The sequence below is a fragment of the Erythrolamprus reginae genome, chromosome 1 (assembly GCF_031021105.1).
Source record: "Erythrolamprus reginae isolate rEryReg1 chromosome 1, rEryReg1.hap1, whole genome shotgun sequence".
NCBI classification, from domain to species: Eukaryota; Metazoa; Chordata; class Lepidosauria; order Squamata; family Dipsadidae; genus Erythrolamprus; species Erythrolamprus reginae.
Genome location: NC_091950.1, coordinates 376,234,298 through 376,258,290, shown reverse-complemented (window position 1 = coordinate 376,258,290; position 23,993 = coordinate 376,234,298). Strand labels below are relative to the sequence as shown.

The window sequence follows — 23,993 nt, the reverse complement described above, 5'->3', positions numbered from 1 at the left end:
ATAAGTATCTGTACATATCAGATTCATTCTCACCTATTTCCATTACTGCAAGGCTAAGAGACAAACTTAGGCATGCCAGCTATTTATTTTTTTGTAACTGTCAATGGCACTGGCCATCTTCAAAATGGACATACACTGCCAGCAAAATACTTTTCTTCGAAACTGATAGAATATTATTGCTCCAAATATACCTGATATTGCCACTACAACGATAGGTCATGACCATTACAGAAACAATAGAATTTATAGATGAACAGGATCGATAACACAATCAATTTTCTACATTACCATTCTTACACATGCTTTAAATTAGGAAATGCAAATGTTTAGATTTAAAAAGTTCCCTAATTTTGAACCAATTTACATAATCCAAATGGTTATACTTTTCATTGATAAATTAATATATAATATTGGAAGCATAACATATCTATTGCATCTGAATCAGAATTGCTAAAACAGCTGATAGGCACTTATGTAATTTCTAATCCACCAAGCAGTTAATTGCTTGAATTGGATGAAATACAGTATCTTGCTTTTATTAGGAATGTTTGCATATATTCTTTTTGATTCTATCTTCCTTCTGAATAAATGGATTTGTGTAAAAAGACCTGTTCCCCCCAAATGTTCTCTGTGTGCAAAAATACATGTTGCAAAATTAGTCTTCTTAGGTTCTGATAGTTTCTTTAAAGTTTTGTATTTTCAGAGACTTCCCATACAATTCTAGGAAAAATACTAAAAACACTGTTTGAATTTTCTTGCTACAAAGCATTGATTTGTGAAACAGGATTCATTATGATTTTCAGGCACAAATCTGCTTATAGTGCAATCTAATAATTATTGTGGTTAATATAAAAAGGACTTCTATTAATTGGGAATCTTCATCTCCCATATTCATAACCCCAAATTATGAAAAGCAGTTGCTAATGGACTGAATCATGCTCAGCAATGGACTAGCATCCAGGAAATTATTTCAGAAGTTTCTTCTGAATACCTTCCTAAAGACCAATTAGATCCTGCACAATGATTCTCATGAAAGCAGAATATAATACAATAAAGTACCATGCGCTATGACACATCAAGCATAATCCTTGCCTAATATTGAAAAATGATGATGTGTAAATGCCAAGAATTGATGCAAGACTGTTATCAACCACTTCAGAAAGTGCATCGCGTTGGTTATCTTGACTGCTTGAGAAATAACATCTCTTAAAGCTATCTCACTATTAATGCCTATTTCTATCAGGACTAGCAACCATGCCTCTTTCACCTGAAACGTCTAAATTTAGCCCAGTGTTTTCAGTTACAGGATCCTAATGTAATCCCTTAGGATCTTTTGCAGTGATTGCTATGCAGTTCTCATTGTCAAGTCCATCAATGTGTTTTGTACATATGTGCCGTTGTTACCTTCAAGTTATTTTCTTGTACTTGCATATGAATGCATTTGTTTTGCCAAGACTAACTTCAAAGGATTCTATGAACACCAGAGAACCAAGATCTGCCTTTTTGTAACTGAGGGGTTCTTCCTTTGTATCTTGAGATGAGGGGGAAACAGTACCACAACTAATACTTTCTTGTTTTATATCTTGTTCAACTGATATCAAATTACTTTGTCTGCAATCTGTAGAAGATTCCGAGCAGATGGATTTCTTAGTCCGAGAGCCAAGGGCAATATCATTAGAAATACATTTATAAAGTTCTTGATTAAGTAAAAGTACAACAGTCCCTCCAAAACAAAGCACCCTGAAAAACAATAGAGAGTAGTTAATATTCTTGCTTGGTTTCAATAACTTATTATTTTATAAGAAACTTCCAAAGTATCTAGTAGTTCACAATCTCTCTTTTATCTTTACCTTTCTATATGATACACCAAGAGAAAGCCTTTCAATGAACATCTTGGTAAATTAATTTTAACATTGGGCTCATATAAATTCTAGTTTTTTCCATATATGCCAGTATTTCATTATACTTAATTGCTGTATCCATTATTATCCAGCTGAAATAAATGGCAATGAGCAAGGTCTTGACCGTCAACTGTCAAGCAACCCAATTGAAGAATACAACATTTTTTGATGGATCTGGGCATGCAAAAACCTAAAGGGATATTTACATAAGTCTTTGCTTACTGACCACATATTCAGTAACTGATGTTAAATGATGATCTTAAAAATAATAACTTTATGGCCAATTTACAATAATTTACAACATATATCTGCCTGTACCAATTCTCCCCCTTGCCACACGCGCGTGGGTGAGAGCAATCGAGAGGTGGCTATGTGCACACTCCACAGGATTGGATTGGCTGCTCCTGCGCTCCTGCCTGCACAGAGGCAGGGATTGATGCTCTCCCCCTCTTCCTTGCGAGCAGAAGCATGTTTAAATTGCCATAGGAAGAGCCCAGAGGAGCTGAGCTAGTCCTGTGGGGTGTGCGCACCCACAGCTTGCTATCGCTCTCGCAGCTGTGAGCCACTCTTTCTGCAGGGGGCGAGTGAGCGAGAGAGGAAGGTGGCAGTGACAGGCACAGCCGAAGAGGCTTGCTCTCATGGCCGGGAGCCATTCTTTCTTTGGTGGGCAAGCGAGCGGCGGAGGTGACAGTAGTGGGAAGCAGAGCCGAAGGGGCAGCAGCAGAGCTGAAGGGGCGGTGGGAGGCGAGCGAGGGATGTGGCAGCAGTGGGAGGCTCTTTCTGTGGTGGGCGATTGAGTGACGAAGGTGGAAGTGGTGGGAAGCAGAGCTGAAGGTGCAGCAGCAGAGCTAAAGGGGTGGTGGGAGGTGAGCGAGTGAGGGAGTTGAAGGTGGCAGGAAGTAGAGCTGAAGGGGCTTTCTGTGTCAGGCACTCTTCCGGCCGGAAGAGAGAGAGAGAGAGGGAGGTGGCTATGCGCAGCCCCTGTGGGACTGGCTTGGCTCTTCTAAGCTGCCTCTGGTAGCATTTTGAAACTTGCTCTGGTTGGCGGGGATCGATGCTCGTCTCATGTGTTTCAAATTACTGTAGACAGAGCCCAGAGGAGCCAAACTTTTCCCATGGGAAAAGTTCCCATTTATGTACATACACCCACCTCTCTCTTGCTCTCTCTCTCTCTCGGCCAAAAGAGTGGCCACCCCAAAAAGAATGGCTCCCAGCATGTTCCCCCCTTCCCCGGAAAGTTATTGGGAAGGGCCTAATTTTTTTGGGTGGTGGGTGGGCTTATTTCAATGCATATCCCGAAAAGCTCTGTTGGGCTTATTATCAGGACATGTCTTATTATAGGGGAAACATGGTATTTATGATAGATCGTTGGTGGTCTCTGCACTTGGTTGTTTTCTTGCAAATGTTTAACTATAATGAAACAAACTAGGTAACATCACCAGTGCTGCAATCACTGATTAGGAATTAGTGAAATACTGTATCTGTAAGTAAATAATCAACCTCAGAGAGCACCCAGGACTCGTCATTGGATTCTCAGCTACAAATATTCTCTCTTACCAATATTATTACCCATATTAGAAGATAGGTAATTATCATCAAGCAAAATTGTTTCTAACTAGTGATTATCTGTATTTGTCTATATATCATATACTAAATATCATTCTAATATTAATTCTTGAATTCCAGATAATTTGACTCATGTACCTTTCAAGTTCTTGAAAAACTCTGGGAAGATACTTAATGTCTTCTGTTATTTTGTACTTTTTTCCAAATGGAATGTCTGTCAAAATGACATCAATACTTTCTGACAGAAAAGGTAATCCTGCAGAGATAAAGAACATAAAAAAGGACTAGAACTAAGACTATATTATAATTATAATTTAACAATCCCTTTGGAATGAAATGTTATTTTGTTCTGCATTCAGAAGGAACTAAAAAAAAAATCAAATCCACGTGGATTTTTATTATTCTAGAACTTCCATTTATACATGGGGCAGAGACAGTATCCTGAATGGGACTCAATTTTTTGCCAATTCTTTCTTGCATTGACTTTCATCGGGTCCCCCATATCTCTACAGGGCTGCAGTGGGAATCAACAAACATGGTATTTCTTCATTTTGCTACTGAAAGTATCATATAGGCAGCAATGTTCCCTCTAATTTCTTTTCGGTGTGGGCGGAAAAGTATAATGTCTGAGTGGCACATTTCCATGCCTGGGCGTGGATCAGTTAAAAACAAAAGGGGGTCATGTGACCTCAGAACACACAACAACGGTCATAAATATGAAATGGCAGCCAAGTTTTGATCCTGCGAACATTGGGCTGCTACGAAGGTCTTAAGTGTGAAAAAGGGGCGTAAGTCACTTTTTTCAGGGCCGTTGCAACTTTGAACGGTCAGTAAATGAACCGTTGTAAATTGAGGACAACCTGCCTTCCCCCCTAGATGCTTTCTGTGAAGCTTCAAAATGGACTCCTGGTCTGCTTCTAAAAAAGTGCACTGGTCAGACAGATAATCCTCGACTTCTGTTCTGACCCCAATGGAGGCCAACGTTTCTATCTCCTGAATAAGACGGTTATTAAGTGAGTTCTCACTTTACCACTTTTCTTGCCACAGTCGTTAAGTGAATCCCTGCACTTGCTTGTCAGAAGTAATCCCAAAAGATGTTCACATAACCCTGGGACATTGCTACCATCATAACTATATTGGCAAGTGTCCAAAGTTTGATCCAATAACCCCTTTATTTTTCTAACAAAGTCCTTCCTTTCTAGAAGGAAGAATAGAAAGAATAAAATGGAAAAGGGGATTAAAAGGGGATACAAAAAAATAAAAAAGAAAAGGGTTTGGTTCAAAGTTCTGCTCAGATTAAAGAAATTGGAGTTTGAGAAAGGTTGATTAAGCTTGGAGTATTGTTTTGCTTGCTCTTTTTAAAACTTTAATTTTTTTTTCTATTTAGATATATGAATTTAGGAATTGCTGATCTGTTTTAATAAAGTTAGAAGTATTGATTATAATAAGATATGTATAATAAGATATGATTATATTGATTATAATAAGATACTGATTTGGATTAATGCATAAATGGAATTGAATTTAGAATTGTTGGGGAGATTAATGATGTTAATGGTTTTTAATTGATTGAAAATAGAGAATATTTAGAATTTTTTCCTTTTTTCTTTTCTCAAATTGACTGAAATTGAAGATTAATAATTAAGTAAGAAATGTAGATAAGTATTAATTGGCTAAATGTTAGATGGGCTGAAATAATTTTTAAATTTTGGATTAGGTAAATGTATTACAGTATTTGGGGGGGAGAAAAAGTCTCAAATTCATATGTTTATGTTTTGTTTTTAATTTTCTTTTGTTAACATCTCATTGGCTATACAGGTTTTTTTGCATACTGGTTTTGCCTTCAGAAAGGCAAACAAATTCCACATATTTTCTCTTTTCAGTTGATTTGTAAGAAATAATCCTACATTGTTGTATGCAAATTGCTATTACAGTGTTCCCTCAATTTTCGCGGGGGGATGCGTTCCGAGACCGCCCGCGATAGTCGAATTTCCGCGAAGTAGAGATGCGGAAGTAAATACACTATTTTTGGCTATCAACAGTATCACAAGCCTTCCCTTAACACTTTAAACCCCTAAATTGCAATTTCCCATTCCCTTAGCAACCATTTAGATTATTACTCACCATGTTTATTTATTAAAGTTTATTAAAAAAATATTTATTAATGGCGGACAAAAGTTTGGTGATGACATATGACATCATTGGACGGGGAAAAAAACGTGATATAGGGTAAAAAACCATGAAGTATTTTTAATTAATATTTTTGAAAAACCGTGGTACAGTATAGACTTTTCGCGAAGTTCAAACCCGCGAAAATCAAGGGAACACTGTATACCTAAGATATCATAATGCAAAATTTTGCAGAGATCTATTAAATACATTTGGAATTCTTCCACTGCCTGGATGTTTTAGACCACAAATTCAATAGTTTTAATGTGGTTAATAGACAAAAATTCACACCTCCCCCAAAAGTCCTTCTTTCCTCTGTCCCTTCATTCATTTCATTCTTCCTCATTCCTTCCTTGTTCCCTCTATTTCTCCTCTCTCCCTCCCTTTCTTTTTCTTTTCCTTCCTCTATTTTTTCTTTCTCTCTCTTCCTCCCTCCCCCCTCCCCCCTCTCTTTCTCTCTCTCTATTTTCTCTCTCTCTTCCTTCCTTCCTCTCTCTTGCCCAGGTTCCCGCCCGGCTGTGCTCACTCTCGACGATGATCAGGACGGTGTGGCTTTGCGCCACTTCAAAAGTTAGTGTGCGGGGGGTTGCTGAGGGCTGTGCGGGCGCGCGCTTGCGCTACTTAGAGGAAACATTGATAGGCAGAACAATCAGGATTGTTAAAAGTTCCCCAGAACAGAACAACAGGAAACATTTCTGGAACCAAACTATCTTTTCAAATTAACATCTTCACAATTAGCACTACTAACTGCTAGGCAAAATGGAGACAGAAAACAATTCATATTAGTTTTCAATTCAAATCAACAATTCAATTGCCATGAATTTGGGCACACCTCGCTTTCCATGTACTGTATACTATTTCATTAATGCCCCTAGTTAAAGAGTTGTTAACATAAAAAATAACATTGCCTTTGATCTTGTTATCAGAGGCAAATATAGGACATGTTCAAATCTTGATCACCATTTGTACATCACAACTCTCTTTAATTATCCGAACAAACACCAGTATCAATTTCCAACCTGAATTCCAAAGACACATACTACATCATCATCATCATCATCATCATCATTATTAATTAGATTTGTATGCCGCCCCTCTCCGGAGACTCGGATATATTAAATCAAGTGCTTAAACTGCACAGAACAATTTTGGGATAAAGAGTTTGTTACTTACATTCTAGTCCTATGAAGAAGACATTTGCAAGCCAATAAAAATAAAGCAATAAATATATCAAATTTTATACACTGTATATTTTAATGTAATTTACACACATTACTCTTGTTAATATTTACCTGTCACAGATGATTTAAATAGTTCAATTTTATCCATCAGGCTTGCATCTCTAATATTTGAGAAAGCTCCTTGTAACTGTGAATCACTTATATCCGACCCAAAATAATGCACATTCTGTAAAGGAAACAAACAATTACATTAAGAACAAATTTTACACATTATTAATTTATTTACACTCATAAAATACAATGCTTCCTTAAAGGCAATATATCACTGATAGGTAGAAAATCTAAGCTGGAAAAGACCCAGCAATTTAGTATCTCTGCCTAATATTTCTTCTAGCTATGAAAGCTATATTTCTTGCTTTCTCATGGTCATTTAAAATATATTTTACTCACACCAAAGGCTAAAAAATGTATATAAATCTTGCCATCAGCTGTCCCAGAAACAAGCTTGGTATTGTTTTTAACCAAATAAAACAGAGACTTCTTCCCAAGCAGCTGCTTTTTGCATCTTTAGAGAAAGGAACACAAGGAGATTTTCACAACAAAATATCTCAAATTTCCAAATACAGTGGTACCTCGGTACTCGAACGCTTCCTTTCTTGTACATTTCGGATAACGAACAAAATTTTCGGCAAAAATTTGCTTCGGTATCTGAACAAAAATTCAGATACCGAACAGCCAGATAAAATTTTGTTCATTATCCGAAATGTAATCCCGGCAGCTTCAGGGGGCTGAGGAGCTCTCTAAGAGCTCCAAGCTGCAGGAAAGGTGGGGGCTGCTGCAATCTTGGCAGCTTCTGGGGGCTCCTTTCCTCATTGCTTCCTTTTATTACCTGTAAGCAGCTTCAAAAACTTTTTCCCTGTGGCTGCAACAGCGGCGGCTTCCCTTCCAGTAGCAACAGCGCCGGGAACGTCACGTGATGAAGGGAAGCCGGCGGAGCCATCTCAGCAGTTGCTGCTGCTCCAGCAGCTTCCCTTCATTACGTGACTTCCCAGCGCTCTTGCTACTGGAAAGGAAGCCGCCGCTGTTGCAGCCACAGGGAAAAAGTTTTTGAAGCTGCTTACAGGTAATAAAAGGAAGCAATGAGGAAAGGAGCCCCCAGAAGCTGCCAAGATTGCAGCAGCCCCCACCTTTCCTGCAGCTTGGAGTAGCGAATTTATTTATCCCATTGGAAATAAAGAAAATAGATTTAATTGGTTCCCAGCGAGTTAACAGGGGCTGGGAACCAATTAAATCCATTTCCATTATTTCCTATGGGATAAATAAATTCGGTACTCGACCAAATCGGTTCTCGACCACACTTCTGGAACGAATTATGGTCGAGTACCGAGGTACCACTGTAAATAAAATCCGATCACATGGACTACATGAAATAAAAGCTTTCTTCTAGCTTTTAATAAAAGCTTTTAACTTTTGTTTGCTTTTCATAGCATCAGTGAAATCAGCGATGAGGACCATAAATTGGAAAGGATCAGTTATGAATCCATTGTATATCTGCGATAGACCTCAAAAACTGAGAAAATGTTTAGTCTGGCTCAAATGATTATATACTGATAAAAAAATGACACAGATTATGTTATACTTCAGAAAATAATGTTAACTCAGTTATCCATTCATATTTATCTGTAGATAATAATATAAATATAACAGGGAATTGAAATATGAACTATTTTAATTATTTTGGAAGAAAAGCTGATTCTTTTTTGTCTGTTATTTCCAGTAAGCAATTTTTATAGCCCACACGCAGAAATCTGTTAATTTATGACTGTAATCTTTAGATATTATTTCAGCCTGTTTTAACTTGTAATATATTTGTTTTTGAACAACAAAAAAACTCCCAGAAAAAGACTCTGACTCAAGAAATAAAGATGTGTCTAAGATTTCAGAAGATGTAAGTTCAGATGAAATTTGAAACTCTTACTTCAAAAATTCTAAATTTGTCTACTGGTAACTAGTAAGCTAATAATTAAGATAAACTAGAAGTTTTAAAGGAAATGTATGAACAAACAGCAATAGTTGATAGAATATTTGTTTTCTTATAACATAGTTATACAGTAGTTATACAAATGAATATTAAGCTAAATCCCATAAAATTTCTAAGAACCATTTAGGAGATTGATTTTAATTGTGAGGACACTAGGACTTGCAACGCAAAGTAACAAAAAAAGGTATTTCTTAAAAGAATAAAACTTACAGGCCATTCAGTTGCAGCTTCCAGAAGTATTGTACCTAGACCACACATAGGATCCAATACAAATGCTCCAGCCTGAAAAGAGAGGGAAAAACAAATTTAATATACTGTAATGTGTAAGTTATAGGTACCGTAATTGCTCCTTAGTTTGAAAAAATGTACAGTATATACTATAAATAAAGCAAGCAAAAATTAGATTTCATAGTTAATACTTTTCTCCATCTTCACAGCACATTTGAATATTTGTCTTCCTTTTCATACATCTCAATAATCCTGATATTAATTTTATAGTAATTATCCCTGTAGACACCATGGAGATTAAAACCAAGAGAAATTAGACAACTTAATTTGACGTGAACTGCTTGCACATTTTTGCATATTTATTGAGAAATTAAGCCCAAATGAATTTAAGGAAATTGCAAACTATGCAGTTCTCACCTACTTCAAATGCTTCAAATGCTGCTAGAAAATTCGCATAATAGTTGCTAGTAATCAGAATGGTTATTTTGTTCATTACCTTGATTTCAGCAAGCGATGTCATAGCCCAAGCAATGGTAGATCGCAATCCAGCAGTTTTAATATATGCTCGACTTGCCAAAGGAAGTCTGCAAATAATAGACATACTTAGTTAAATACAAATAAGAACATTAATGCATATCTAGAATTCTAACATAATGTATCAATAATGACATGCTTCTATTCAGGATCTTTTCCTTTCATTCATATCACTTTCCCAATATATCACATTCTATATTTCTAATTTCCAACATTGTCACTTAACAGTATATGGAAACTGAGCACAATCTATATTTGCAGTGTTTTGAACACTTCTTTGCAGGGAAGGGTTTCTCCTTTAAAAAAAATTATTTCTGCAAATTTTTGATATTCTCCTAAGGCTCTTTTTATCCTCTATTTTAGCTTCACAAGTACTTTTGTCATAGCCTAAACTCTGGAATTATGTAGGAACTGTCTCACGGTCCAAATAATTAGAATTTGATCGACCAAAATAGATATTGTGCATACATGGGGGCGGAACGGACTTTATAAACAAATGGATAAAAGAGGCAAATAAAGAATAGCCACTGCTCACATATAAGCCAGCTGGCCTCATAATTTCATATTTTTCATGTTGACAATTGTCCTCATCTTTGCCAGTCTATATGTTTAAATGTCATGTACCCTAGGGGAATATAAATGTACAAATGTTTCCAGTACCATGTTCCAAGTTATTTGTGCTTTTATATGACGCAGAATGCTGTTGTTTTACCATTTTAAACAATTAATTATTGCGATAAAATATTTCTCATCAATTTATTGTTAGGACAATATAATAATAATAATAATAATAATAATAATAATAATAATTTATTAGATTTGTATGCTGTCCCTCTCCGAAGACTCGGGGCGGTTCACAACAATAATAATAAGTGTTACAATGTAAACAAATCTAATATTAAAAAAAACATCTAAAAAACTCCATCATTTAAAAACCATGCAACACACGCATACCATACATAAAACTATAAAAGCTTGGGGGAGATGTCTCAATTCCCCCATGCCTGGCCATACAGGTGGGTCTTAAGTAATTTTCGAAAGACAAGGAGGGTGGGGGCAGTTCTAATCTCTGGGGGGAGTTGATTCCAGAAGGCTGGGGCCGCCACAGAGAAGGCTCTTCCCCTGGGGCCCGCTAAACGACATTGTTTAGTTGACGGGACCTGGAGAAGGCCAACTCTGTGGGACCTTATTGGCCGCTGGGATTTGTGCGGCAGAAGATGGTTCCGGAGGTATTCTGGTCCGATGCCATGTAGGGCTTTAAAGGTCATCAGCAACACTTTGAATTGCGACTGGAAACTGATCGGCAGCCAGTGCAAGCCATGGAGTGTTGGAGAGATGTGGGCGAATCTGGGAAGCCCCACGATAGCTCTCGCGGCCGCATTCTGCACGATCTGAAGTTTCCGAACACTTTTCAAAGGTAGCCCCATGTAGAGAGCGTTGCAGTAGTCGAACCTCGAGGGGATGAGGGCATGGACTGTGAGAACAAAAACCATTTCAATCCATTTTTGGGGGAAGAGCATGTTTCCTATTAAAAAGTCAGTATTTATAGAGAAGTTCGGAATAATAATTTATAATGTCATTACCTGAAAAGAGGGATACCAATCACCGAATAAATATCATTTAGATGCACAAATATCTGTAAGGGAATGAAAATTTACAATAATTACTTGCAAATATGAAGTCACCTTTTCAAGGATGTATTTATTTATTCTAAAAAGCAATCTCATCCTTAAATGCATGCAGGTATTACAGCTGTATGAAATATAATATAGGAGTACTGTATAAGTTAGAGTATAAAACTGAGATCACTAATTCTTTTTCAACAGTGAAAACACAAAGATGGAGATATCCAAGAAGAGAAAAATCTACAAAACCCCAACTTAATATTGGCCAAATATTTTAATGTAAAGAATAGTTAACTGGAAGAAACTTTCTACTAGTGATAGCTACAAAACATTTGCAAATCTTGCTGTAGGATATCTTCCACCAGAATTCAGGAGAGTGAAAATAAGTTTTAAGTAAGAATTAAATGGTAGATCCTGCAGGAAATGTGGAAGGCACTGCCAAGATTTTATCTTTAAGGTTTGCCACTTTTCAAATTCTATCTATATCCTTTATTTTTAGAACACAGTTTGCTTTGTGTCTTTTATCTGATTTTAGATTTCTGTATTTTTTTCCAGATTTCAGTCATTATTAGATTCAAAGATTATGGCAGACAACTTGCTCCACTATTACTGTTGTCTTTTAATAAGTTCATAATAAAACAAGACAATAATACCCCAGTCTCTTAAGCCAGTTGGAACTCATCCCCACTACAGATAGGCTATTGATTATTTTCACAGGAACTTATAGATGTCAGAATATATGGAAGGTAAATTGTGCAAGAATACACATAAAAAATAACTCCCAGTCATATTTCAGAGACCATTTGCTATTTGTTTATTAATTAATTAATTAATTAATTAAATTTATATGTCACCCAACTCCCAAGGGACATTCTTCTATCTGAAAAAGGCAAAGCCCAAAGCTTCCAACATTTCAACTTAAGTCGGATTATTACCTCTAAATCAGGATTTCTAAGATTTGCTTTCCATCCAAAATTTTTCATCAGAGCTATTCCGATAATTTTCCCCAGTTCCTGAAAAAACAATCACAAATCAGACATGAGAATTATTTGGGGGATATATTATGTAGATTCTTAGAATAGAAAACAGCAAACAAAATACTGTACCTAGGCTAAATATTATAGAAGTCATAAGTCATATTTTATACGTTATGCAGTTTTACTGATATCAAGCCATCCAAGATCAATTTATTTCAGTGTGTCTTATTATGAAAAGACTTTAAAAAAAGAAACTCTAAGAACAGAGCAAAACATCTAGCAAGTTATTTATACATTTTATGTATGTATATGTACCACACACAGAGGATAAGGAAATGACAGTACAGAAATTAAATTTATCCTCCATTTCCTTTTGACAATTAAGAGGAATTCCAAAAGACGGCTTAGAAGAGTAAAGTTACAACTACTTAAACGCTTGAACAAAATGTCCACATTTGTTTCCATCTTCAGGCAGTGCTATTTTTTTCTATGTTGATGTCATTCACTAAATATAATTATGGAATTATGCATAAAGGGCAAATTAAATATCCTGAGAGTTCCAGACAGACAGTACAATTATAGCTAGGCAGACAGTACAATTATTAAGAAAATTTACTGTTTTGCTAGCCATTTTCAAATGGATCTACAGGCAGTCCTTGTTTACCGGTCTCTTGTTCAGCTACTTTTGAAGTTACCACAGCCATAAAAAGAAATTTAAACTAATCCTCAAAATTGTGGCCATTGCAGCATTCCCATGTCATATGTTCCTGATTCGGGTGTTTGACAACCGTCTTACATTTACAACTATTGTGGTATTCTATGATAATGATTATTATTTGCATACTTCACAGTTGGCTTCAAGACATGTAGTCAATGGGAAAGCCAGAAGGAAGTTACAATATGACTGTGCCACTTGGTGACAGAATTGCTGGTCCTAATTGTGGTGAATAAAGTGTTTGTTTGTTTTTAATGTTATTTTGAATGAAATAATGTATTTTTCCATGCAATAGAATATGAAGAAAAATCCCTGTAAAGTAAACTGTTTGTATTTTGAGTTGGCAGCCATTTCTATTGTGCAGTTGAATATTCTCCTAAACAGAACAGTAGCTGAAACATTTGCCACAGATATAATTGCAGAGAGAAAATTAACATGTTTAAAAAGAATGAAATCTGGAAAATACAGCATATCACGGATACTTTTTGGCCAAGAACTGTAATAGATTTATTTAGATTTTTAATACATCAACTTGTTCCCTGTATATTACCCTTCAGTTTTCATGAAGCTTGGTAGCTCCTGAGCTTTCAAATGAATAATATTTTACATACCTGTGCAGTAAATAATTTTGCAAGTATTCCACTACAGCGACATGATACTCTGAAACTAAAATAACTATTGCAAACAATAGTTTTGTCTTGAATAAGTTCAGGAGTGTTTTCTAGAAAAAGTCTGCCCTGAGGCGATAAAATATCTTTACAAACATCACAAGTATCACATTTTTGCTGATCTTCAATTGGATTTCTAATAGTATCTGTCTCTAATATTATTTCCATTTTTTGCTTTTCATTTCTAATATGGTTTTCTTCTAATTTCTGTTTTTTGGAATCTGGGTATTCTTGGCACAAGTTTAGTTGCTTTGCCGACTGATCATAAAGACTTCTCCAGACAGCAGTTGTATGCAGCCAACATCTGGGATTCTCATTTACAAGTTTTTGAACATCCTGGATTATTCTTCCTGAAATAATAGTGAATACATTTTATACTTATATAAAAACAAAATACAAGATTTCCTATTAGATTCCATATTTTTAATGCTTCAGTTATGTAAAAAGCCAACTTCTTCCTTTGTAGATTTAGTAAATTCACTGGCATGCGTGTATGCTTCCTAATTAAAATAATAATAACAACAAAAATAATCTTTTATGGAGCAAAGGTTTTCAAACCAGTTTAAACTAAAATCCAGAGCAAACTGACTGAGAATATGTCTCCCATGAATTAGAATGGTCACTTAATCTATTCTATTGGATACTACAGTTGAAGGAAATTGTTATTAATCGGTTCAAGATATAATGTCTTCATTCTGTTCTTCCAAAACTTCAGATAACTGCTTTTCAAAATCTTCAGAAAGCAACAGAGAGCAACAGAAACTGAGTCTACGGAGAGGGCCGGCATACAAATCTAATTAATAATAATAATAACAACAACAACAACAACAACAACAACAACTACTACTACTTTCTCAAGATGTGGATTTTGTACTGGAGCTCACAAATCCAAGAGAGTACTACTGTGTTTTCCTTCCAAGGAATCCCAAGCAACATTTTAATTTTATAACTATCTACATAGTAAATGAAGCCTAGCCATTGTTATTTTGCCTGCAAAGCACTGAACAAGCATTATATCTGAGTAGTAGTTGGAAATGAAGCACCTAACTGAAAATTAATGCATTCTTTTAACAAAGAGAGGAACAGAAGAATATAGAAGATGTTACCTTTATTCCCATGGAAGGAAAGTGGAGGACATTTCTTTAGTAGCAAAAATAATCTTTCAGCTGACTTTAGTGTCTTCAATATACTCAGCTCAAGATTGGTATTGAAGAAAACTTTTCCGGATACATATTCTACCTTGAAAGAGAATGCATACAAATAATAAAACTGAATATGTATTTGAAAGTTGATTTCTAAAAAATAATATCATCTTTATTAATGGATTAATTCAAGCAACTGATCTTGTTTGTAAACTGCACTGGATAGTATGAAAAAAGGCAAAGGGGGATGCCTGTGTTTGCCTGATTCCATGTATCAGTTGAGAAGGATATTGAAGTCCTAGTGGACAATTACCATACTACTTAAATGTGAGCCAGAAATGTGCAGCAGCTGCCAAAAAAGCCAACACAGTTCTAGGCTGCTTTAAAAGAGAAATATAATCAGGATCACACGAAGTGTTAATACCAGTTTATAATGCCTTGGTAAGACCACACTTGGAATATTGCATCCAGTTTTGGTCACCACAATGTAAAAAATATGTTGAGACTCTAGAAAGAGTGCAGAGAAAAGCAAAAAAAAATGATTAGGGGGCTGGAGGTTAAAATATATAAAGAACTGCTGCAAGAATTGTGAAAAAAAGTGAAAAAAAGGACTAGGGGGTGATATGAAAGCAATGTTCCAATATATGTAAGGAGATTCACAGTCATTTAGATCATGATTGTCCCAAAAGTGCTTTTTCAAGAGGCAACTGGACTTTCTAATTTTTAAAAGACATTTTGCTTCTCATTCAAGAAGCTTTTTCAGTTCTGTTGAATTATCCGACACTGAGTACTGGCACAATGCAAAACAACAGACTTGCTGTGAGATTAGGGCTCACATTATGGAATGTTCTGGATGAAGAAATCTCTACAGTTTTTGAAATTCTGTATAATATTCCCTATCCAGTAAAACTGTTGTTACACAGCAGAACTGAGTCCTCAATTTACTCTACGTGCACAGCAGAACTGAACATTCACAAAGCTCTAAGTCATGCCTTCAGCAAATCACTGAATTTAATAAAAACATTTTTTATAACCACTCACTACAGACTGACTTATTTTCTAAGCATTCTGTGATAAATCCCAAAATATGGGAAATTAAAAGGTAGATAGTTCTTCCTACCGACAATTATGCTAAAGTCAATGTAAGACTTAGACAAAATAACAAGGAATGCTGATCAGTAATGTAGATGAAATTATAATAAAAAATAATAATCAGCATTTAAAATTATCATATGCACAATTACATGGACAAGAGAAACACCTTCATCTCTGAAAGTAACAATACTTCTCACCAAACTGATCAAAAACTTGCACACAAACTTCACCCACACAAACACCACAGACCACTCTGTTTTATTGTCATTTATTCCAGCAAAACCTCTTGCCCTTTCAAAAACTGCAATAGATCCAGATAGTCCAGATTGCCTATTATAAAGGAATATCTAAATTCCTTTCCCTGACACCTGCCATTTACAGTAATTATTAAAAGCTCAAGAACTCATTATTTTAGAATCCAGATTTTGCACATGTGGATTGGTAATGCAAGTGATTACAAACACGATCAAAATGTCACAAACAGTTAAACATGGGCTTTCTAATAATAACAATAACAACAACAACAACAATAATAATAATAATAATAATAATTATTTCTTGGATTTGTATGCCGCCCCTCTCCGGAGACTCAGGGGCGGCTTTCTAACACCAGACTGAAGTGAGCTGTAGTAAGATGCAACAGAAACAGGTGCAGTGGGTTGCTGCTACCACCGCTACTGTTGCGATACCTGTGCAACTTCACTTCTCCTGCGTGTGCCTGCACGCATCCCAGCGAGATTTTGCTTCTGCACATGTGCCGAAAGCAAAATTTTGCGAGGGGACGTGCTCCTGGGTGAGATTTTGGTGATTGTTTTGCTTATGCGCAGAAGCAACAAATTGTTGAAATCTCATTCGTGCGCCTGTCTTCTTGCGATATTTTGGTTTTTGCAGATGTACAGAAGCAAAATCTTGCTGGAATGCATGCACACGCACACACGGGAGAAGTGAAGCTGCATGCGCAGCTCAACTTTCGCTACCGGTGTGGCGTCCTTATCTGTACTGGTAGCAACCCGCTACTGGACACAAAGTATGAGAGATACATACGAGTTTAAACATACATACAGGTAGTCCTTGACTTACAACAATTTTGCTTAGTGACCATTCAAAAGTTACAATGGCACTTAAAAAGTAACTTGAAACCATTTTTCAGAGTTATGACCATTGCAGCATCTTCATGATCACGTGACTTACATTCGGATACTTGACAATGGACTCACCTTTATTAAAGTTGCAGTGCCCGCAATGGTGGGCTACTAGCTGGAACGCTAAATTGTGCTCACCGCCGGGGCTCGTAAGTGCTAGCCGGAGCCAGTGCGATTTCGCTTCTGCACCTGTAGAGGTAGTAAGATTGCGCATGGAGCCGCAGGTGTGCCTGTGTTTCGGCATTTTTTTTTCTTCAGCGCATGATGAGACACAGGCGCACCTGTGGATCCGTGCATGATTTTGCTACCTCCACAGGTGCAGCACTGGCCCCGCAAGCACTTACGAGCCCCATCGGCGAGCGCAATTTGGCGTTATGGCTAGTAGCCACCGCTGAGTGTCCGTTGCAGTCACACGATCCCCTTTTGCGACCTTCTGACAAGCAAAGTCAGTGGGGGAAGCCAGATTCACTGAACAACCCTGTTACCAATGTAACCACTGCAACGATTCACTTAACAAACGTGGCAAGAAAAGTCGCAAAACAGGGCAAAACTCACCTATTTTTTTTACCTAGCAACAGAAACGTTGGGCTCCAGCGTGGTCGTAAGTTGAGGACTACCTGTAGTCATTCAAACCTCGTCGCGGCACTAGAAACGTATATAGAATGGCGGGGGGAGGCCAAAACCGCGCGGTGGGACTTTCGAAAAAACACATCTAACTGGAGGAACTGATTTCCCGAAGCAGCGCGAGTACAAACGAGTAATTGGCCCGGTCTTCACCTCAACCCAAGACCGCTATCGCCGCCTCTCTCCCCGTTTGCAGCCAGCAAAGCGAGCTTCTAAGCCGTTTTTTAAAATTGACCGACCGAGCCGGGCGCGGCCTAGGGTTTCCCGAGCCGCTCACCTGAGTGGCGCCCAAACGAGCCCGCACTTCTTCGATGAGGAAGGGCTCCATCCCGCGTCCCGCCGTGCAAAAATAGCGACTGCAGCGGCGAGTGTCGTCCGGCCTCTCCCGTTTTCCTCTCTCAGCCATTGCGAACGTGTAGCGGGAAACAGCCGGTGTCGAGCTCCCCCCACCCCCCGCCTCCCCGGACGTCGACGCTGCCTCCGCTTCCCTCTCTGCTCACAGAGGGCAGGGCCGCTGAGAAGTTTGCCTCCTGCAGGCCAGGGCGCTGCTTCCCAAGTTCCCCTTGGTGCTTTTGGCGCCGGCCCATCCTCCCTTTTCCGATGGAGGGCGGCAAACGGCATTTGAAGGTCCTGTTCTGCCTCTCGCACTTTTATCCTGCGAAACCCAATTCCCTTTTCAAAAATAAAGGGTAAGTCCTCCTCACTCCAATAGCATGGCAGCCCCACTTAAAGGGGAACTGCGACTTTTTTCCGTGAGGGAAAAATCAGAAGGAGGCTGGTGGAATAGAGTAGAGTAGAGTGGAGTGGAATGGAATAACACAGTTGGAAGGGACCTTGGAGGTCTTCTAGTCCACCCCCTGCTTAGGCAGGATACCCTACATCACTTCAGACAAATGGTTAATAATAATAACAGAGTTGGAAGGGACCTTGGAGGTCTTCTAGCCCACCCCTTGCTTAGGCAGGATACCCTACATCACTTCAGATAAATGGTTAATAATAATAACAGAGTTGGAAGCAGGGGTGGGCTGCTGCCCGGAGCGGGGGGGGGGGGGGATGCAGTGGGATAGCGAAAATGGAGTTCCACCCCAGAGCACCCAATTTGCACTGAAAGATGTTGAAAGAAAATGCCACACTCACAGTGTGGTAGTAAAATTTTTGGTAGCCCTTCTCTGGTTGGAAGGGACCTTGGAAGTCTTAGTCCAACCCCCTGCTTAGGCAGGAAGCGTATATAGAATGACGTTCATTACTACTTCAGAGAGATATTTATCCAACATCTGCTTAAAAACTTCCAGTGTTTGGGGCATTCACAACTTTTGGAGGCAAGGTGTTCCTTTGATTAACTGTTCTGACTGTCAGGAAATTTCTCCTTAGTTCTAAGTTACTTCTCTCCTTGTTTAGTTTAAGATGTTATCCAACATCTTCTTAAAAACTTCCAGCATTGGAGCATTTACAACTTCTCGAGGCAAGTTGTCCCACTAATTAATTGTTCCAACTGTCAGGAAATTTCTCCTTAGTTCTAAGTTGCTTCTCTTTTTGATTAGTTTCCACCCATTGCTTCTTGTCCTGCCCTCAGGTGCTTTGGAGAATAGATTGCCTCCCTCTTCTTTGTGGCAACTCCTGAGATATTGGAACACTGCTATAATGTTATTCTAGTCCTTCTTTTTGTCAGAGTAGACATACCCAATTCCAGCAACTGTTCTTTATATGTTTTAGCCTCCAGGCCCCTAATCATCTTTGTTGCTCTTCTCTGCAATCTTTCTAGTTTACATCTTTTTTACATCATGACAACCAAAACTGGATGCAGTATTGGATGCACACTTACCAAGTGTGAGTTTTAGACTGATCTTTTTTTGCACTAGGGAAAACGTTTTTGGAAAAAATCAGAACATTTTTGAAAAATCATTCTGCCTACAATTTATATCTGGTGAGAAGCATTTTGCAAACCATATAGTATCAAATACATCCCAAGGAAATAAAAATGCATGTCCACCATGTAGGGGTGCCTCAATGGTCTGTCTTAAGCCCAGTGCTCTTCAACATCTTCAAAAATGATTCAGATGAGGGGATAGAAGGGTAATCTATCAAAGTTGCTGATGACACTTAGCTGGGGGGAATTGTGAACGCTTTGGCAATAGATTGTCTAGAATGGAATAGGCAGTGATGGCAAATGTTCTTTTTCCTTGGATGGGCGTGGGCCACAGGATTTGAGTTTCAGAAGAAGTTTGTCATGTACACTGAATCAAAGGCTTTACAGAAGTCTATGTAAATTGTTTTACATAAAATCACATATTGATTTCCCCTGATTGAGATGTGCAGTCCTTATGTTTTTGCAGTACAGGAGTTGCAGGTTACAGGATAATTTTTTTCGAAATCAAATTGTTAATTAGAGAGTAAGTTGTAAGTTTCTCGATGGAAGGTAATGGATTGGTTTATGATTGATTCCATGACTTTGCAGGTGCTGCAATATAGAGAGATGGGTCTGTCATTTTCAACCTTACTTGGATCTCCTTTTTTAAAGATAGGGATGACTGTAGCTAGTGACCATAAGTTGGGTAAGAAGCTAGTCCTGAAGGATTTTTCAAAAATTATGCTTAGATGTTCAGTCTAATTAACAATTGGATAAGTTCCAAAAGATGATCACATGACCTCAGGACACTGCAGCTCTCATAAATATGAACCAGTTGTCAAGCATCTGAATGTAAATCATATGACCATGGGGATGATGTAATGGTCATAAATGTCAAAAATGATCATGTTACTGTAGTTTTCAGACTATAAGATGCTCCGTATTTTGGGGAGGAAAACAAGGAAAAAAATCTGCCTCTGCCTCCAAGCATCCTGGTCACTTTAATGTGGCCCGTTTGGCATGACCCATTCGATGCAGCCTGTTCAGCACCAGCGCCCATTCACAGTGGCTCATTTGGCGTGGTCCATTTGCCGTTGTCCATTTGCTGCTGTCTGTTTCCTGCCACATCCCATTCACCACCGTGCCCCATTTGCTGCCATGCCCCATTTGCCACTGTCTGTTTGCCACCTTCGCCACAGCCTGTTTGCTGCCACAGCCCATTTGCCACTGCCACAGCCCTTTCACCACACCACTGTAGCCCATTCTAGATGCTGCACCAACCCCTCCTCCCCAGCCACAATATTCACTGTTTAAGATGCACTGACATTTCCACCCACTACATCTTATTCTCCAAAAAATATGGTAATTTTTTTAATGCCATTGTAACTTTGAGTGGTCACTAAATGAACTGTTGTATGTCAAGAACTGCTTGTACTTGCTTTGTATTGATGGACTTGAGTCTCTATACACTCATCATGAATTTCTTTATTTATGTCCTATTTTATACAGACCTATTCATACAAGTCAAGGAATGAAGGCAACTATTGGCTATCCGTTTGAAACGAATGAGGAAGCCTTTCTAAGATGCAGCTGTGTAGACACACGACTAGCAGACTAAGATTTTAAAATGAAAAACTAGCAATAGCAATATACCATTTCAAAATGCTTTAAGCTCAAAGCATCTTACAGAGAGGTAAGCATATTGCCCCCAACAATCTGGGTCCTCAGCATATGTATTATAGTGCTAGCATATATGTTAAACCGCTAGAGGGCACTATTGCCATTTGAGTTTCATGTTCACTGTTGCTGATAATGAGCAAAAATGCTCAATATTTCTTTATCGGAATTTTGGCTTCTGTTTAGAATAATCTCACATTATTGGCTAGAAGGATTGTTTTGCAACTAATGTACAAAAATTATCAGATGGGATGAAATTTGTTAAAAAAAGGAACACTTCAGATCCAGACTAAATTATATAGGCTGACTGGATTTGTTTGCCTTTTTTGAATTTACTTCCTGACTAATTATGACTAATTATAAAAGTGCAGAGGGGAAATTTGAATCTGGCGCCTCTGCCTAGTACCTATGGATCAGAGTATTTAATAAACATGAACACATATATTAAAAAATAGTGATTGTTTTGGTTAGTTTACTCTGATGAAACTAGATATTGTTTTATCTAAGTTAATGTATATTTCTGAGTGTATATTTTCTGCAAATACCAGGCATGGACAAATATGGAAAAAAAACCCTGGGTAGTACTAAGGGAGTTGGGGGGGGGGGATGAAATTAAGAGTTTTTCACTTGAATGATCTTTTCTTTCATTTTTTTCAGTTTGAAAGATTGGGATAGTAGATTAAGTTGTCGAATGTGGTGTATGGGATGTAACATTTCTGGTGGAGGGGCCAGCGACACACTTTTCAGTACTATTTGTTCCCATTTGTTCCCCACTTAGCACTCATGTGCTCCAAGTAGATGTAATATGTGCAGCGACCACATTAATAGGCAAGACCAGGTGAGGATAGATGATGGTTCTTCAATTTTCTGTGAGATACTATATTTATGCATTCAATTGTGTGAATACTGACCCTAGCAAATTGAGCAGTGAAGATTTATCAATCGTTGGTCAAGCAGATAGACCAGTAGTAGGCTCTACTTACCTTTGCTTTTGGTTCAGGAGCATGCAGAGTGTTTTTGATGACGTCCAGGCGGGTGGATGGAGCCTCCCACCGCTACCGGTTCACCAAATGGGTACAAACTGGTAGCAACGCACCAGTGAGATAGACTCAGCAGGTGTTGTGGAGAACTAAGAGCCTAAAAAGATACTGACATCTTGGCCATCTACTGTAGCAGGAGAGGTCTCCAGCCATAATGTTTCTCCAGCCACTGGATCAAGATATCATTTGCAACGGCTGTTTCCTATAAAACTCCACCATGCTCAGGTTTCTGTTGTGCAATTCATCTACAAGTCATCTGCAAATTCTATCAGTTCTAATTTAATTCCTTTGAATCTTGCAGCTTGATGAATGACAAAACAACAGGTGGACATGGGCACTGGCAATTATAATCACAAACCTGCACATGGACGATTCTCAGACCACTGGTTGTTTGTATTCGAGGCATCAGAAATATTCAGCAGCATCTAGGATGATTGGGCAGACCTTCAAAAATAGCCCTGCCCACCCTTGTAGGAGGAAGGCAGTTAGAAAAAAATAGCCTGCTTCACAACAATTGGCTAATTAACCGCAACTAGCAGATCATCTCCCCTTAGTAGTTGAGAATCTGGAAAACATCAAAACTCATTTGGAATGCCTCATAAAGTTCTCCTTTCTACTTTCCTCTCAATTGTTATGCCTACACACCAACTCTCCCAAGTCCAGGCAAAAACAAGGAAGCTTTCTATGAGGACTCAGACCACACTACAGTATTTGAAACAACTGCTACCAGTGCAAACTAGTTATTCTGGATGGCTTCAGTGCTAGGATGGAAACAGATGGCAATATTAGGATGGAGTCCCTGGGAGACATGGGCCAGGAAAACAAAATTACAGTGGGCTGCTGCTTCTGGCAGACGTGCCAAGCATAATCTGTGCATCAATAACACTATGTTCAGAGTTGCAAATAAGTAGACATCAAGCTGGATACATCCCAGATCCACCACATTAACACCTATTTGACCATGTCATAGTTTTCAGTGTGATCTTAAAGATGTCACTATCACCTGTGTCATGCCAGGTGATAGTGGGCTGGACAGATACTCATAGCTGTGATACACGGCCAATACACAACTATATTTGAACTCTCCTCTGAGAAGGGCGGCATACAAATCTAATAAATTATTATGAATCATTATTAAAAACATATTCCTAACCCTTTTACACCATAAGCAACCAAGGAAAATCATTCAACAGCAGACTACAAGATCCAGACCATGTCTCCAGCAATTTACCACTCAGAAACCTGTTAAAAGAGACAATAGTGGCACAGTGGTTAGAATGCAGTATTGCAGTCTAATTCAGCTGACTATTCGAATGTCACCAGCTCAGCCTTCCATCTTTCCGATGGACCCAGATTGTTGGGGTCTGTAAACTGCTTAGAGTATATAGTATGAAGCAATATATAAGGACTATTCTGAAAAGCAGACACAGTTTAAAAAATGTGCAGACTACTACTACTATTATTATTATTATTATTATTATTATTATTATTATTATTATTATTTATTGGATTTATATGCCGCCCCTCTCCGCAGACTCAGGGCGGCTCACAACAGCAGTAAAACAGTACAACAAAATCCAATACTAAAAAAGCAGTTAAAAACCCATTATATAAAGACCAATCATACATACAAACATACCATACATAAAATTGTGAAGGCCTAGGGGGAAAGTGTATCTTAGTTCCCCCATGCCTCGCGGCAGAGGTGGGTTTTAAGCAGCTTACGAAAGGCAAGGAGGGTAGGGGCAATTCTAATCTCTGGGGGGATAACTTTATTTAGACTGAAAACCTGTATGCGTTAAGACTAGTTTGATGAACACCA

At 38.1% G+C, this 23,993-nt stretch overlaps 1 protein-coding gene across 1 annotated transcript; it reads right to left on the bottom strand.

The window, feature by feature from the left end:
- Window positions 1-66: 66 nt before the first annotated feature.
- THUMPD2 (THUMP domain containing 2) lies at window positions 67-18,269 on the bottom strand. The gene is made up of 10 exons (XM_070734660.1): window positions 17,886-18,269; window positions 14,712-14,844; window positions 13,549-13,955; window positions 12,181-12,258; window positions 11,204-11,256; window positions 9,583-9,670; window positions 9,069-9,140; window positions 6,929-7,043; window positions 3,606-3,723; window positions 67-1,740 (listed from the first exon to the last, which is right to left on the bottom strand). Exons 1-10 carry the CDS (start codon window positions 18,012-18,014, stop codon window positions 1,407-1,409), a joined length of 1,527 nt encoding a protein of 508 aa, XP_070590761.1. The 5' UTR covers window positions 18,015-18,269; the 3' UTR covers window positions 67-1,406.
- Window positions 18,270-23,993: the final 5,724 nt, after the last annotated feature.

Bases quoted from the DNA above. Each gene is read 5' to 3' on its own strand.
- THUMPD2 (XM_070734660.1), bottom strand. From the start codon at position 18,014: ATGGCTGAGAGAGGAAAACGGGAGAGGCCGGACGACACTCGCCGCTGC. The intron at 9,671-11,203 runs GTAATGACATTA...TATTATTTGCAG, and splicing joins ATTGGTATCCCTCTTTTCAG to ACTTCCTTTGGCAAGTCGAG. The intron at 9,141-9,582 runs GTAATGAACAAA...CTCTCTTTTCAG, and splicing joins CATCGCTTGCTGAAATCAAG to GCTGGAGCATTTGTATTGGA.